Source organism: Paramisgurnus dabryanus, chromosome 5 (genome assembly GCF_030506205.2).
Source record: "Paramisgurnus dabryanus chromosome 5, PD_genome_1.1, whole genome shotgun sequence".
NCBI classification, from domain to species: Eukaryota; Metazoa; Chordata; class Actinopteri; order Cypriniformes; family Cobitidae; genus Paramisgurnus; species Paramisgurnus dabryanus.
In genome coordinates, this window is record NC_133341.1 from 15,966,499 (window position 1) to 15,980,437 (window position 13,939).

Consider the following 13,939-nt stretch of genomic DNA (forward strand, 5'->3'; position numbering starts at 1 on the left):
AAATGTGTGCCTTCAACTATAATGCCGGTCTTTGACAAGCTGTAGCGTGACATGCAGACCCAGCCCTCTCATTAGACGTGGTGTTTGCCAATGAATAATGTCTAAATGATTTGCTATAGTTTGTTTACAGAGTCAATAACAGTAAAATAACTGTTTCAGTTTCAAGAAACATTAATTTTCCTGCTAACTTGGACATCGCAAAGCGTAAAGGTTAACCCTGTGATGTGAAATACAGGCTTTACTTGGCCTTCAACAAACACACAAACATATTTGAGCCACCATGAAGCCATTAAAGTTTATTTTAGCTAAGCACATGTCTATGATATCTAACTGCTTACTATAAATCTTTTAGGCTTAGTCTTAATGTGTTACAAGCACAAACTTAGCAAACAAAGAATGAGCTTTAAGGCTCTGTACACCATAATAAAGTCTAATCTAATTTAGTGCAGCACAACTAAATACTGTCGATGTCAGATCGAAACTTTGTATTTTCAAAACAACTACTTTCTTGGAAATAGAAAAAACACTGTAATTTTTAAGGCAGCAGCTATTTACAATAAGTTTTTTAGTGATAGATGCTATTTTCACAAATGAAAATATTTATAAAGTAGATTTACACTAAATGACAATATCAACATTTTCTTACTAATATGCTATTTACAGTAGGTCAAAATAAGTTATATTTATTAAAGGGGCCATGGCATGAAAATCTGACTTTTTCCATGTTTAAGTGCTATAATTGGGTTCCCAGTGCTTCTATCAACCTAGAAAAAGTAAAAAAGATCAACCAAGTAACTTTGTTTTGGTAAACTATTCTCTGCAAGTACGTGGAAAATTTGGTCATTGAAATTTGATGTCATAAGGTCTTATTATAATAATACCGCCACTTAATCTGCACTATCCAACAATGGCACAGCCAGGCACGTGCACAGATAGGGCTCAACCTGTGCAGAACACATGCCCTTTTTGTCCTTACACTCCGAAGTGCCCTTTTTTGGAGGTGTTTTATTATTATTATTTTATATATATAAATTAATGCTATTGTTAAACATTTACCTCTGTCTGTGTGTTTTACAAATATATTTATCAAGTAAAATTATTAAAAAACTAAATATTTTTGGATCCGCTCAAACTGTCTGTCAAACATCTTAACTCCGCCCCCTGAGTGCAGCGAGCTGAAGTTCCACAGCAGTCAGAGGCAGCTGAACGTCTTGCAACGGTAAATAAGTATCTTGTTGTTTGAGTACAATGCTGTCTCATTAAGAAAGAAACACTAGTATGTATATAACGGCGCATGTTTTATAAATTTGAGCAGAGCCGAATTATCCATAGACGGGATTGGTCGAGTGGGCAATCAGGGGGCACTAAGAGCTCCAAACTGCGACCAAATTGAGTTTTTGACAAAGCGCGAGCAGTTTTTAAACAAGTGTTCACCCATGTGAAGGGCACCCGTGACAACAATACGGAATGCACGGTCGGGTTTTTACCGCTTTTTTTGCATGACAATCATCAATCGTTAAAATCGTTAAAATGTGTCTAGCCTACATTAACACCAAAAACATATCAGATTAGAAAGGTCTTAGACATCAGATGCCCAGTTGGGAAAACTGGATAGAGACGAAAAACGTGTAAAGGATACAAGTATGTACATTATATTGCCTGTCACTCATTATAGTATGCAATCTGGATATAATTTATTGTATATGCATGTATCTTATGCATTGAATTAGTCAAGGGAGTTGTATGATTGTTGTATGATTATTTGGTTCATAACTTTTTATTCTGAAATCAACTGCATAGAGTTAAGTCTACATAGTATTTAGTATATTTATTAGTAATGCAGTTATTTGCACCTTCAAAAGACCAAGGTTCCTGGTCCTCAGCACAGTTTTTGCCAGGTAGGCAGAGATACATGTTGAATATGCTAATGGTATGGCTATAGTATAGTATAATCTCCTATTTTGATCTTTAATCTCCTATTTCCCCTCTTCTCAATCACATATCAATCACACAAACATGTTAACCAAATAATAAAAATGAGCTTATAAAACAAACAGAATACCTTTTTTTTCCTTCAAACATATTTTAATGTAACTTTATGTAAGCAGAGGAAAAAATTAAAATTTATATATTCTACAATTAAATAAGAGCGAGTTCACAAGAGCACTTCACAAACACATGACTACAAATAGGCCTAATACAGACAAACACCCAGGATGTAAATTGTTAAAGCCAACTTAAAAGGGCAGATATCGTTTGCACTGTATAATGCCAAGCTATCATAAAATGTCATTTTTCATTCATTAATAGTGATTTTTTTCAATCATTAATAGCGAATAAATATAAAGCTATTAAGATGATTATTAAGTGATATTTATTTGGAGGGGGTGCCCTTTTTCAGTTTCAGCACATGCCCCTCAAAAGGTCTGTGCACGGCCCTGGGCACAGCCATTTAGTGCAGGGAGAAAGAGAGAGAGAAAATAATTCACAGCACAATTGAGTTTAAATTGCAACAAACCACCATCATTGCGATCAGTGTTTAAATTTCATCAGTTCATTTGCATTTTAAAGGACACACCCAAAGCAGCAAATTTTTGCTCACACCTACAATGTATCAATTTTAACATGTTATAATAAATTATCTATGTGGTATTTTGAGCTAAAACTTCACATGTGTACTCTGGCGACACCAAAGACTTATTTTACAACTTTAAAAAGTTTTGTGACATGGCCCCTTTAAAAAAATATTACATTTGCATTAAGTGTAAATAGTAATAAGATGATATCTATATTGGCAAGGAGTTTATCAAAATCAAAGGGAGTTGCAAGGTTTTTACCGGAAGATTGTGATATTTGCGTTACAATATATCCGCTTTTAGAACAAGCGCGTCCAAGTAAGTAAGTAGAGCAAAACATTATAAAACACTGAAAGTGGCTTAATGCATTAAACTGCGATATTGAAACGCCAAAATATGAAACACAGGCTACAATGTAACTGCAAGCAGTTGAGGCCAAAATATGAAAGCAATGCATTTAAATGCATTATGTGTTTTCCTCCCATATAAAATCTTTATAAGCAAATGCTTTTCTTTTGTACATTAAAAAATACATATAAAATGTCCAATAGTGCATTACATTACGATTTCATTATCTTACAATTTTCAGCTAACTCTTTTGTTGTCATTTGCTCAAAATCAAATGTTATAATAGATGACGTTTTTTGTAACTTTGCAGGCTAACTTGTACGAATTTGAGTGAAGTCTTGCCGAGTGGACGCAACTATATAAACATTTCTGTGACCTGTACAATGTACATGGAAAAAATACACTCTTTTCAAAACGTTTTAAGGAAAGTTTAATAGTTAATAACATAATTCATACTGTATAGAGTAGGATTTAAACTACATGCTATTTTTTCACCCACTGATGGATAAGGTAACACTTTACTTGAAGGGGTGTTCATAAGACTGACATGACACCTTCATAATCATGACATAACACGTGTCATGGACATGAAGGAGATTTTATGGTAACGGTCATTATGTGTCATTTGTTCAATAATGCAATTTTTAATGCAAATATGACATTGCTTAAAATGTCTTTGTTATGACAACTTAACATAAACCAATACATCATAACTTGTCATAAACCTGTCATAAACATGTTATAGCAGAATAATTATCAAACTTAAGAAACTACCTAGCTTTATGGGTTAACATTTCATTAAACTGTAATTTAAATGTCATTAAGTGTTAATATTATGTCAAATAATTGTAAATATTTTAACAAAATGCAAGAGACACATCAAAAGATTATACTTAACTTTATACATGTGCACAATACATAAAAAAACAGAACTTGTTCTTCCTCACACAGAGGGTTCTGAAATTGTCTGACATAGTAGAAAAAACGAACAAAACATTTAATCAATTTAATTTAATTTAATTAACTTTGCAGTGATATGGACCCAATGCTGCATGGCTTAACCCATTATTGTACTGTTTTTATTTAATTTTAGGTGAATCTGTCTAAAAATGCAATAAAATATAATTTTATCAATTTCAATTATTATTATTATTATTGGATGATTGGTTTTATTTCTTAAACACATGGAGGAAACTTATAAGAACAGAATAATATTCATGATGCTGTTATAAAACTACATTACAGAGTATTAACATGTAATGACATTTTAATGACAAATTATATTGTACCACTGTAGTTGAGGTCAAGAAAAATATTCATGACACTGTTATAAAACTATATGATAGAGTATTAACACGTAATGATATTTTAATTACAAATACTATTTGTATCACTGGGAAAAAGTGGTCAGTTATGTTGTCTTGGTAATGTCAAGACAAGTTATAATGTATTGGTTTATGTCAAGTTGTCATAACTAACACATCTCAAACAATGTCATCTTTGCATTAAAAATAACATAACTGAACAAATGACACCTAATGACAGTCGTCATAAATGTGCATAAAATCTCCTTCATGTCCATGACAGGTGTTATGTCATGATTATGAAGGTGTCGTGTCGGTCTTATGAACACCCCTTCAAGTAAACCAAGAAATGCAACCAATGGTTTAAAGGTTTTTGTTTAGCGTAAATGTTACCAAATATAACCATGGTTTTACTATAGTAAAACTATAATGTTCTTATGCAGATCGCATTGCCACAGTTTTACTCAGATTACACAGATTAAAAAAATATTGTGGTTCACTATAATATGTCAAGTTCCTGTACTGAGAACATATGGAAAATTTGTGGCTGCTATGATTTGACGACAAATACCATAGTAAAACCATGTCATTTTCATAAGGGATGTCCATTGTTCCAGTAAACTACTTCTTCACTGCACTACATTATAACTCAATTATTTTGAGTCGCCCTATGTTATTTCAAAGAATACCACAACGCAGAGCGCATCATGAATAAACACATTGTGCAAATGAAGAGGAAAACCCAGACGGCGATGCCAACCTCAAGTACTCGGGTACTCATGTCAATCCCAACATTTCAGTGTAGCTGCTTTTAAATAAATTTCAACAGAGAAGAAGTTTCAGTTGAACTGAAATCACATAAATGTGTCCATTAAATTATAGAAAACCAAATCAAAGTGAGATTATGTGATCTTGGCTCTTCTCTTATCTGACATAGAAGGGGACTTTAGATTATTGGGAATTGTACAGAAATAAGAGATGAGTAATGAAGATCTCTGAAGCAAATATAAAACTATTAGGTCGTGGTAATAGTGTTAAGCTCTTGACACCTACCTCAGACAGCTCAGGGGTTAAGAACCTGTCCAATCAGCTGATATGGATGCTGGCTCAAGTTTAATCAGACAAGCATTCGGCTTTTCATAAATGAATTTAGACAGTTAAAAGCATTAATGTAATGTATTAGCATGGTGACATCACACAGTTACAGATGATAAATGATCCAAAGCCCAGATCAGTGTTTAGGAGACGCAGGAGATTTTTAATTTTCTGGTTGTAATTTGTAATACAGTAAAGCCGCGCTAAAGCACTCCTCTAATTACAGCTTAACTGATCTGATCATTTTGAGTTTGAGTCGTAAAGAAAGTGATTCAGAGTTAATTTCGCACATTCAAAGAATGACACAGTAACATTGCGAGAATAAGTGAGAGACTAAACTGTTATCACAATTGAGCTGATTGGAACTTGTTACCCACCCAGTGACCTACAGTATGCAATCTCAATCGCAATCTCAAACTCTAAAAAGTTATAAAACAAGCTTTGAAAAAGTCCTAATTAAATGAGAGAGCGAAATGAAATGGCCTCCTCTCTAAAATGATCTACAGCACCTGTTCTTCAAAATGAAATTCCTATTCCTGAAAGATAAGCCTGCAGTAAATTAACTGTTAAAAGCAGCGTGCAATAAACAGTTTCGATTACTTTAAAACCTTTATCCATTATCCATTACCAACAGCAGATCACATGAAAATTTATTTAATTTATGAAAACCCTTTGAAGAGAGGCCGAGACAGACGAGGACCTAAAGGGAGGGAGACCTCTTAATGCAGACCAGAGAGAAAAACCCTTAATTATTCATTAATAATTCATCAGCATTTGTGTGCCCTAGAGAGAAAGATCAAGGACGGATGCAAACCTGACTGCATGACTTCGGTGTAAAAGTTCAAATAATTTCAAAACACCCCCCCCCCCCCACATGCATTCTCTTTCTCATAATTGTCATCTTAATCGCTATAGATCTCAGCATTAGCATGACAATTCAAGTTTCTCTATACGCTGCCACACTGAAGACTTGATTTTTCCTTTCTCTTTCCACTGATCGATATCAACTCATATGATCTCAGATGAAATTTCTGATCTGTGTGGCTTAATAGTCATTTATGCAAATAGGCTTTGTTATTTCATATCAAAACCAGAATCAAATTAAATCCTTAAGTACCACAAAAATGACAGAGGCTGGTGGCATTTTTAACTCATTACAACTGGGCTAAAATGGTGTGCTTGTAAAGGGATACTGAACTAGCAAACTTTACCAGCCCTAAGGCTTACAGGGATCAGGTTACACAAATATGAAAGTGACATGTTTGTCAACTGTGGAACGTGTACTTGAAACAAACGCACACACACACACACACACACACACACACACAGCCGGAGCAGGGGGAAGCTATCCCTACAGTGCCTGGGGACCAATTTAGGGTAAAGGTGCCTTGCTTGAGTGCACCTCAGTCACAACCTGCCGGCCATGAGACTCGAACCATCAACTCTCGGGTTTCAATCCTGACTCTCTTACAGCTAGAATGCCTTAAATGTTACGCTATCACTGATTCAATATCAGTATCCTTCCTATATAACAACATCTGATTTAATGAAAATGACAAAGTTATTGATTAAAAAATCACCAAGAACCATGTTCGCTATATATCTGATTTTTTTTTTTTTTTGCCTGTTCTTTCCTATCAACAGGCTGGTTTGGTTCACAAATCAAATGGAACGATTCCTTTACGAATCAAACTGATCTGGGTCCTGAGTCCACCTCATTGACTCAATGATCCGTTTAGAGCAGCTCTCCAGTTAACAGCTCACTGGAGGGAAAGATTATCAGCGGATAATGACATGAATTTGAATGCATTCTTCAAGCACAACTAGCCTATGGTTTCAGAAGGCTTGCAATATAGCAAATATGCACTGCTTATATGGTGTTTTGTAGTTTTTGAAGTTCTGCGTGCAAAAAAAAGTCTTGGGTAAATTGAAAGATTCTGTAAAATATCATATTTTTTGATTTGCAGGAGAAATGAGTTGGAACCAGATCGAAAGAATTGTATAATTTTCATTTCTGGCTGAACGATTCCAAGTTGGAACAACAGTGGAATGACTGGCACCCCTGTGCCAATTTAACCCAATGAAACGAATTGCCTACGGCCAGAGTTGAACATATGACACTTTATCACAGAAATTTACCTCCTAGTGTCATCCCCGCCTCAAAACACTTTTTCAGACGACAGGACGGGCAGTTCTTCCTCCTGAGTTTGTCTATGGTGCAGTCGTTCCTGCTAGCGCAGAGATACTTCTGCTTCCCTAGAAGGAGGAGAAACAGAAAGAGGCTTTGACTTAGTTTGAGTCTGCAGGCAGCCAAAGCACCAGAAACAACAGAGGTGGACGCATCACATTTACGCTGAGATAAAACGTAGATCTGAGAAAATAGATTGCAGAGAGAGAGAGAGAGATAGAGAGATGCTCCAATTAAAGGGAGCTGTTAACGTGACAAGCCACTCTGATAGGTCACAGCCCTCACTCTGGGCACTCTGGGACAGCCAAATGAAAAGTGCAGAGTGAAATCTGAAAAGAGGTTCTGTGTGTGTGTGTGTGTGTGTGTGTGTGTGTGTGTGTGTGTGTGTGTGTGTGTGTGTGTGTCATAATCAGGGATACAGAACCACTACAGAACAACAGAACTGCAGTCAGGTCTGACTCAAAATCACAATATGATACATATTCACAAAAAAATCCCAAAAGTAGGCTTATCGTTATAAAATATTATATTAACCTTGATGCTAAACAACATTTAATTTTGTTATTATTATGTTAAACAATATCCGCATTCTGTTTATATTCTATTTTGATTTTTTTCCTTACTTATACAAGGTTTTGTATTTTATATGTTACTATAGTTTAAAGTGACACTTTGTAGTTTTTCAACCTTCATAATATATTTTCAAGACCCTTGTGATGGTACATCGACTTAAAATAGGTTGAATGACATGTCCACCATAGCCTGACGGGGTCTGTATCGCTTTTACTCATACTTTTGAGGTGAAGCAGTTATCAACAGGAGTCCACAGAAACGTGTAAGTGTATTTGATTTTAGACTTGTGAAGTTTTAGCGCAGTGTCGTTGCTAAGAAACGCTCTCTTGTCTACCTTTGTCTCACGTGCTGCAATCCGCGTTTGTTCTCGCGTGTCCTCGCGTGCTTTAGTGTATTACAGTAAATACAGTAGTAGTTTCGGCCATAACTTGTTGTTGATTGTTTTCGGGCGTGGCCTGCTGAGTTTCAGCCCACATTTGAAGCACTTATAAAAACAGTCAGTCCACCGCGGCAGCGGTCGCGTGCAGCCCTCGTCGTGTGAAGACCGAAGAGTGTAAAGACCATCGACTCTACCTGCGCGACTCCACCGAGCAGGGACACCGACTGGGCACTTGAGTATTGCACTTTTTGTACTACCTTTTTCTATTTATCTATATAGCACTCTTTTTCCTCTCTTGTACATTTCCTATTCTTATAATTTTACTATGTGCTTTCAAATCTCTACTGTCATTACAACTCGTAAATCTGTTGTATCACGTCGCCGTGGGAGAAATATTAATACCATAAAACTTCAAATAATAGCCGAGTCCCAAATAGACGCCTGTCTCTTTTAGACGCCTGGTGTGACGACAGCTTTGCGTAAATAAACGCCTGTCTCAAATAAAGGCCTGGTCTGTTTTTTAGTTTCGGGTTGTATTTAATCTTCTAAAACCCATCAGATAGTCTGTATAAGACAGTTCTATGGTGCAGATTGAACACGCTAAAGTTTTTTTTTTTGCTTACCGGTAGATGTCACGTGACAGACGCAGTCGTTCCGTTACTCATCACTATGACAACACAACAAGCTTCGTCGCCAGGATTGAGGTGATGATGACAGTAGCAAAGTGGCAATCGGGAGAGTCAGGACTTTTCCCCGGTGGGCCGATAGTGTTTTGAGGCCGCTGATAATAGCCGGGCTTTCAGTTTTTTGTCATGCATGCACTCCCGCCACACATTGTATTTCTCGCGCAGAAACACTATTTATCACATTAATATGCTGCAGCGCCCAAAATGTATCTGGCCGCACTGCTCTCTCTCTCTCTATCAAGCCCGTCTTCCCTAGAGTTCTAGTCGAGCGAGCCAATACAAAAAAAAGAGAAAGAGGCTACACAATAGCCAATCAGAAAATAGCACTGTTGTATCTGGGTAAGATTTTACGTAACAACCAATAAAAAAACATATCCTTGTTTGCTTTATTTATACTGCCAATAATTTAAGACTGTTGTTATTACACAAACTAATTTGTTAAACACATTCAAATTAAAAATAAAACGTAATATGTGGTAACCTCCTGCTGTCATGCTGGAACAATTAAATTAAAAGCCTGTCTCTTATAGACGCCTGTCTCTTTTAGACGCCTGGTGTGATGATAGGTTTGGGAAAATAAAAGCCCGGGCTATTATTTGAAGTTTTACGGTAACCTCCGCACTCTCCCACCTTCCACTATTGCCTCACTCTCTCTTCCCATTGGCTTATGGAACTGCCAATCTGCTGTCAACAAAGCAGATTTCATTACTGCCATTGCCTCACATTCTGGCCTTTCTGTTTTAGCACTTACTGAGACATGGATTAAACCAGAGGACACTGCCACTCCGGCTGCCCTCTCCAACAACTACACTTTCTCACACAGTCCTCGCACAACAGGAAGGGGTGGAGGAACTGGTCTGCTCATCCCAAAGGACTGGAAAGTCCAACAGCAAACCCCCTCATGTGACAGCAACTCTTTCGAATCGCATATTGTTACTATCATCCACCCTACTAAAATGCATTTTTTAGTTATCTATCGCCCCCCAGGTCAACTTGGACACTTCTTGGAGGAGTTAGACGTACTTCTGTCTTCATTCCCTGAGGATGGTACTCCTTTAGTAGTACTTGGTGACTTCAATATCCACCTGGAGAAACCACAGGCAGCTGACTTCAACACCCTGACTGCGTCGTTTGACCTCAAGCGAGTCCCTACTTCACCAACACACAGGTCTGGTAATCTTTTAGATCTTATCTACACACGCTGTTGTTCCACCTACCAAACCCAGGTCACCCCACTTCACACATCTGATCACTTCCTAATTACTCTCGACCTCGACCTGACTCCCCCTGTCGCTACATACGATCCCCCATTGGTCACGTTCAGGCGCAACCTGCGCACGCTCTCTCCCTCCCGCTTATCCTCTGCGATTGTTTCCACGCTGCCCGCTCCCAGCCAACTCTCTCTGTTAGATACTGACAATGCCACTGACACACTTTGTTCCACTCTTACATCCTGCTTAGACACATTATGCCCTCTGACATCTGGACCGGCCCAGGTCACACCTCCTGCTCCTTGGCTAACTGAGGTTCTCCGTGAGCATCGCTCCACACTCAGGGCTGCAGAGAGGAAGTGGCGCAGATCGAATGATCCTTCTGATCTCTGCCTCTATCAGTCTCTTCTTGCCTCCTTCTCCAAGGATGTCTCCTCTGCAAAGACCCTATACTACCACTCAAAGATTAACAACTCGCCTGACTCTCACACTCTCTTCAAGACCTTCTCTACCCTTCTTTGTCCCCCTGCCCCTCCACCTTCGTCCGACCTAACGGCTGATGATTTTGCTTCCTTCTTTGTGAAGAAAACGAAAACTATTAGCAGTCAGTTCTCCGAGCCGCCGCTTCTTGCGCATTCTCAAATCCCTGAGACATGCTCCCTTCCCTCCTTCTCTCTCCTATCCGAAGCAGATGTTTCCAAGGTCTTGGCTTCTAATCATCAGACTACCTGCCCGCTAGATCCCATACCCACCCATCTCCTCCAGGCCATCTCTCCGTCTGTTATCCCTGCTCTCACTCACATTATCAATTCATCCCTTTCCACTGGCACCATCCCTGTAGCATTTAAAGAGGCCCGGATAACCCCGTTGCTGAAGAAACCCACTCTCAATCCTGCTATGCTAGAGAACTACAGACCCGTTTCTCTTCTTCCCTTCATTTCCAAGACTCTTGAACGCATTGTGTTCAACCAGCTCTCCACTTTCTTCACACAAAATAACCTCCTGGATAGCAATCAGTCTGGATTCAAAAGTGGCCACTCCACTGGGACTGCGCTGCTCTCAGTCATTGAGGCCCTAAGGCAGGCAAGGGCAGCCTCCAAATCATCTGTGCTGATCTTACTGGATCTATCTGCAGCTTTTGACACGGTCAATCACCGCATCCTCCTGTCGACTCTCATGTCTATGGGTGTCACTGACACAGCTCTTCTATGGTTCAAGTCGTACCTCTCAGATAGGTCATTTCGGGTATCCTGGAGAGGTGACGTCTCCGAACCCCAACGTCTTGATACCGGGGTCCCTCAAGGCTCTGTGCTTGGACCGCTGCTCTTTTTGATATACATGACATCCCTGGGCTCTGTCATTCGGAAACATGGCTTTTCCTACCACTGCTATGCAGACGACACTCAACTCCACTTGTCGTTCCACCCTGATGATCCTTCGGTTTCTGCCCGCATCTCGGCATGCCTGAGGGACATCTCACTCTGGATGAAGGATCACCATCTCCAGCTTAACCTTGCGAAGACAGAACTGCTTGTCATATCATCTGAACCAAAGATTCAGCACAACTTTTCCATTCAGCTAGGTTCCTCGACCATCACGCCTTCCAAGACGGCCAAAAACCTAGAAGTGGTCATTGATGATCGGCTTAGCTTCACGGAGCATGTTGCCAGCACCGCTCGCTCTTGTAGATTCATCCTCTACAATATTAGGAAAATTAGACCTTTCCTAGATGAGCATGCTACGCAGGTCCTGGTCCAAGCTCTTGTCCTGTCCAGGCTGGACTACTGCAATGCGCTACTGGCAGGACTTCCAGCCTGCACTACCAAACCCTTACAGATGATTCAGAACGCAGCGGCAAGAGTGGTCTTCAATGAGCCAAAGAGGGCGCACGTCACTCCTCTCTTTGTCAAGTTACACTGGCTTCCTATAGCAGCCCGCATCAAATTTAAGGCTCTGCTCCTGGCCTTTAAAACCACCACTGGGTCAGCACCCCCTTACCTTCGCTTGCTTATAGAGCCTTATGTACCCTCTCGATCACTGCGCTCTGCCACCGAGCGACGACTTGTGGTACCATCTCAAAAAGGGAAGAAAACACTAACGCGTACGTTCTCAGGAACTGTCCCACAACTGTGGAACGATCTGCCGGTCGTGACACGATCAGCTGACACTGTAGCTGTCTTTCAGACTCGGCTAAAAACCCATCTCTTCCACCATTACCTAACTTCCTAATTACAGATTTACTATCTTTATTTAGTTACCCTTCTCTTTATCTCCTTCTCTATCTACCTTCCTCTTTATCTAAAAAAAAAAAAAAAAAAAAAAAAAATTACTAACATACCCTTGGCTATGTATATTGTGTTGGACTTGATGAGACTATTTCCAGTGCACTTATGTATTGCTGTTCTTATGTTGCCATAATTGCTTCTATTGTTTACCTCACTTGTAAGTCGCTTTGGACAAAAGCGTCTGCTAAATGACTAAATGTAAATGTAAATGTACTTTTAAACTTGGGGTTTCGGGTAGTAATCCGAGCACAAAACAAAAAACTACAAAAATCTGCTTTACGGCATACGTCACTTTCTCCACTTCCTCAAATTCGGATGTGAGAGCGCAACTAAGAAAAAGAAACCCAAGGTTTTGTCGGAGGAGACCAGAAAGAGAAAAGGGGAGAGTGACAGAATAAAAAGAAGGACGAAGATCAGTATTGGGCTAGCGTTTGCTCGCTGGTGTGAACTAAAGAAGGAGGAGGGGTTTCTGACCGATGCTGACTTGACCGTTATGCTTTTGTACTAGTAAGTAATGTTATAATGCTTGCATATATAAGTCCTGTCTGGTGCCCAATAGGGCTGGACCAGAAAATTCGAATATTCGAATATTCGTTCCGTGGGTTGACATTCGATTTTCAGTTTTGAGATTCGAATATATATATATATATATATATATATATATATATAAATATTTTTCAGCGTTAATGCAGAGCTTTTGCCAAGCAGGAAGTGCGCTTCACGCTCCCGCTCTGTAGGTGGCGCAGAGAGACCAACATCCATAGTCAACAGCCATCAAACAGCACCAGTGGAAGAGATCGCCTCGAACGGAAAGCGCGCTTCCTGCTTTGGCATTCACGCTAATAGTGTTGTAAATAACGTTCAGTTTCTTGCAAAAACTGATTGATTTGCTTCACAAGACGTCAATATGTCACACAGAGTTATGGGGGATTACTTTTGTATTGGATATATATGCTTTAGCTCTTAAAGTGTGCGGATCGGTTGACTTGCATGACGGAGCACTGGGGTTTCTGCAAAATATCTTCTTTATTGTTCTGCTGATGAAAAAAACATATTGATGGTGTAAGTGTTATAAATAAACTTGATTTTGAAAGTATGCTACCGTTTTATTACAGTTTGTTGAACTTCGTTCATTTATTTTTGTTGTTTTATTTAAATAGCCTACCCTACGTTGTCAGTAATTACTGTGCTGCTAATTTCTGATACGGGAATGTTTATTTGTTAGAAAAATGTTAGGCTACCTTATTAAAAGTATTGCTCTTGTGTTTTGTTTCACTAATGCTGTTCTCGCAGG

The 13,939-nt window shown here is 39.0% G+C and overlaps 1 protein-coding gene across 1 annotated transcript in view; it reads right to left on the bottom strand.

The window, feature by feature from the left end:
• The window catches only part of ar (androgen receptor), a 107,666-nt gene that overhangs the window by 53,767 nt on the left and 39,960 nt on the right, over positions 1-13,939 (bottom strand). Inside the window, exon 3 of the mRNA XM_065266920.2 lies at positions 7,463-7,579. Coding sequence (XP_065122992.1) covers positions 7,463-7,579 — 117 coding nt within the window. The remainder of the gene's footprint in view (positions 1-7,462; positions 7,580-13,939) is intronic.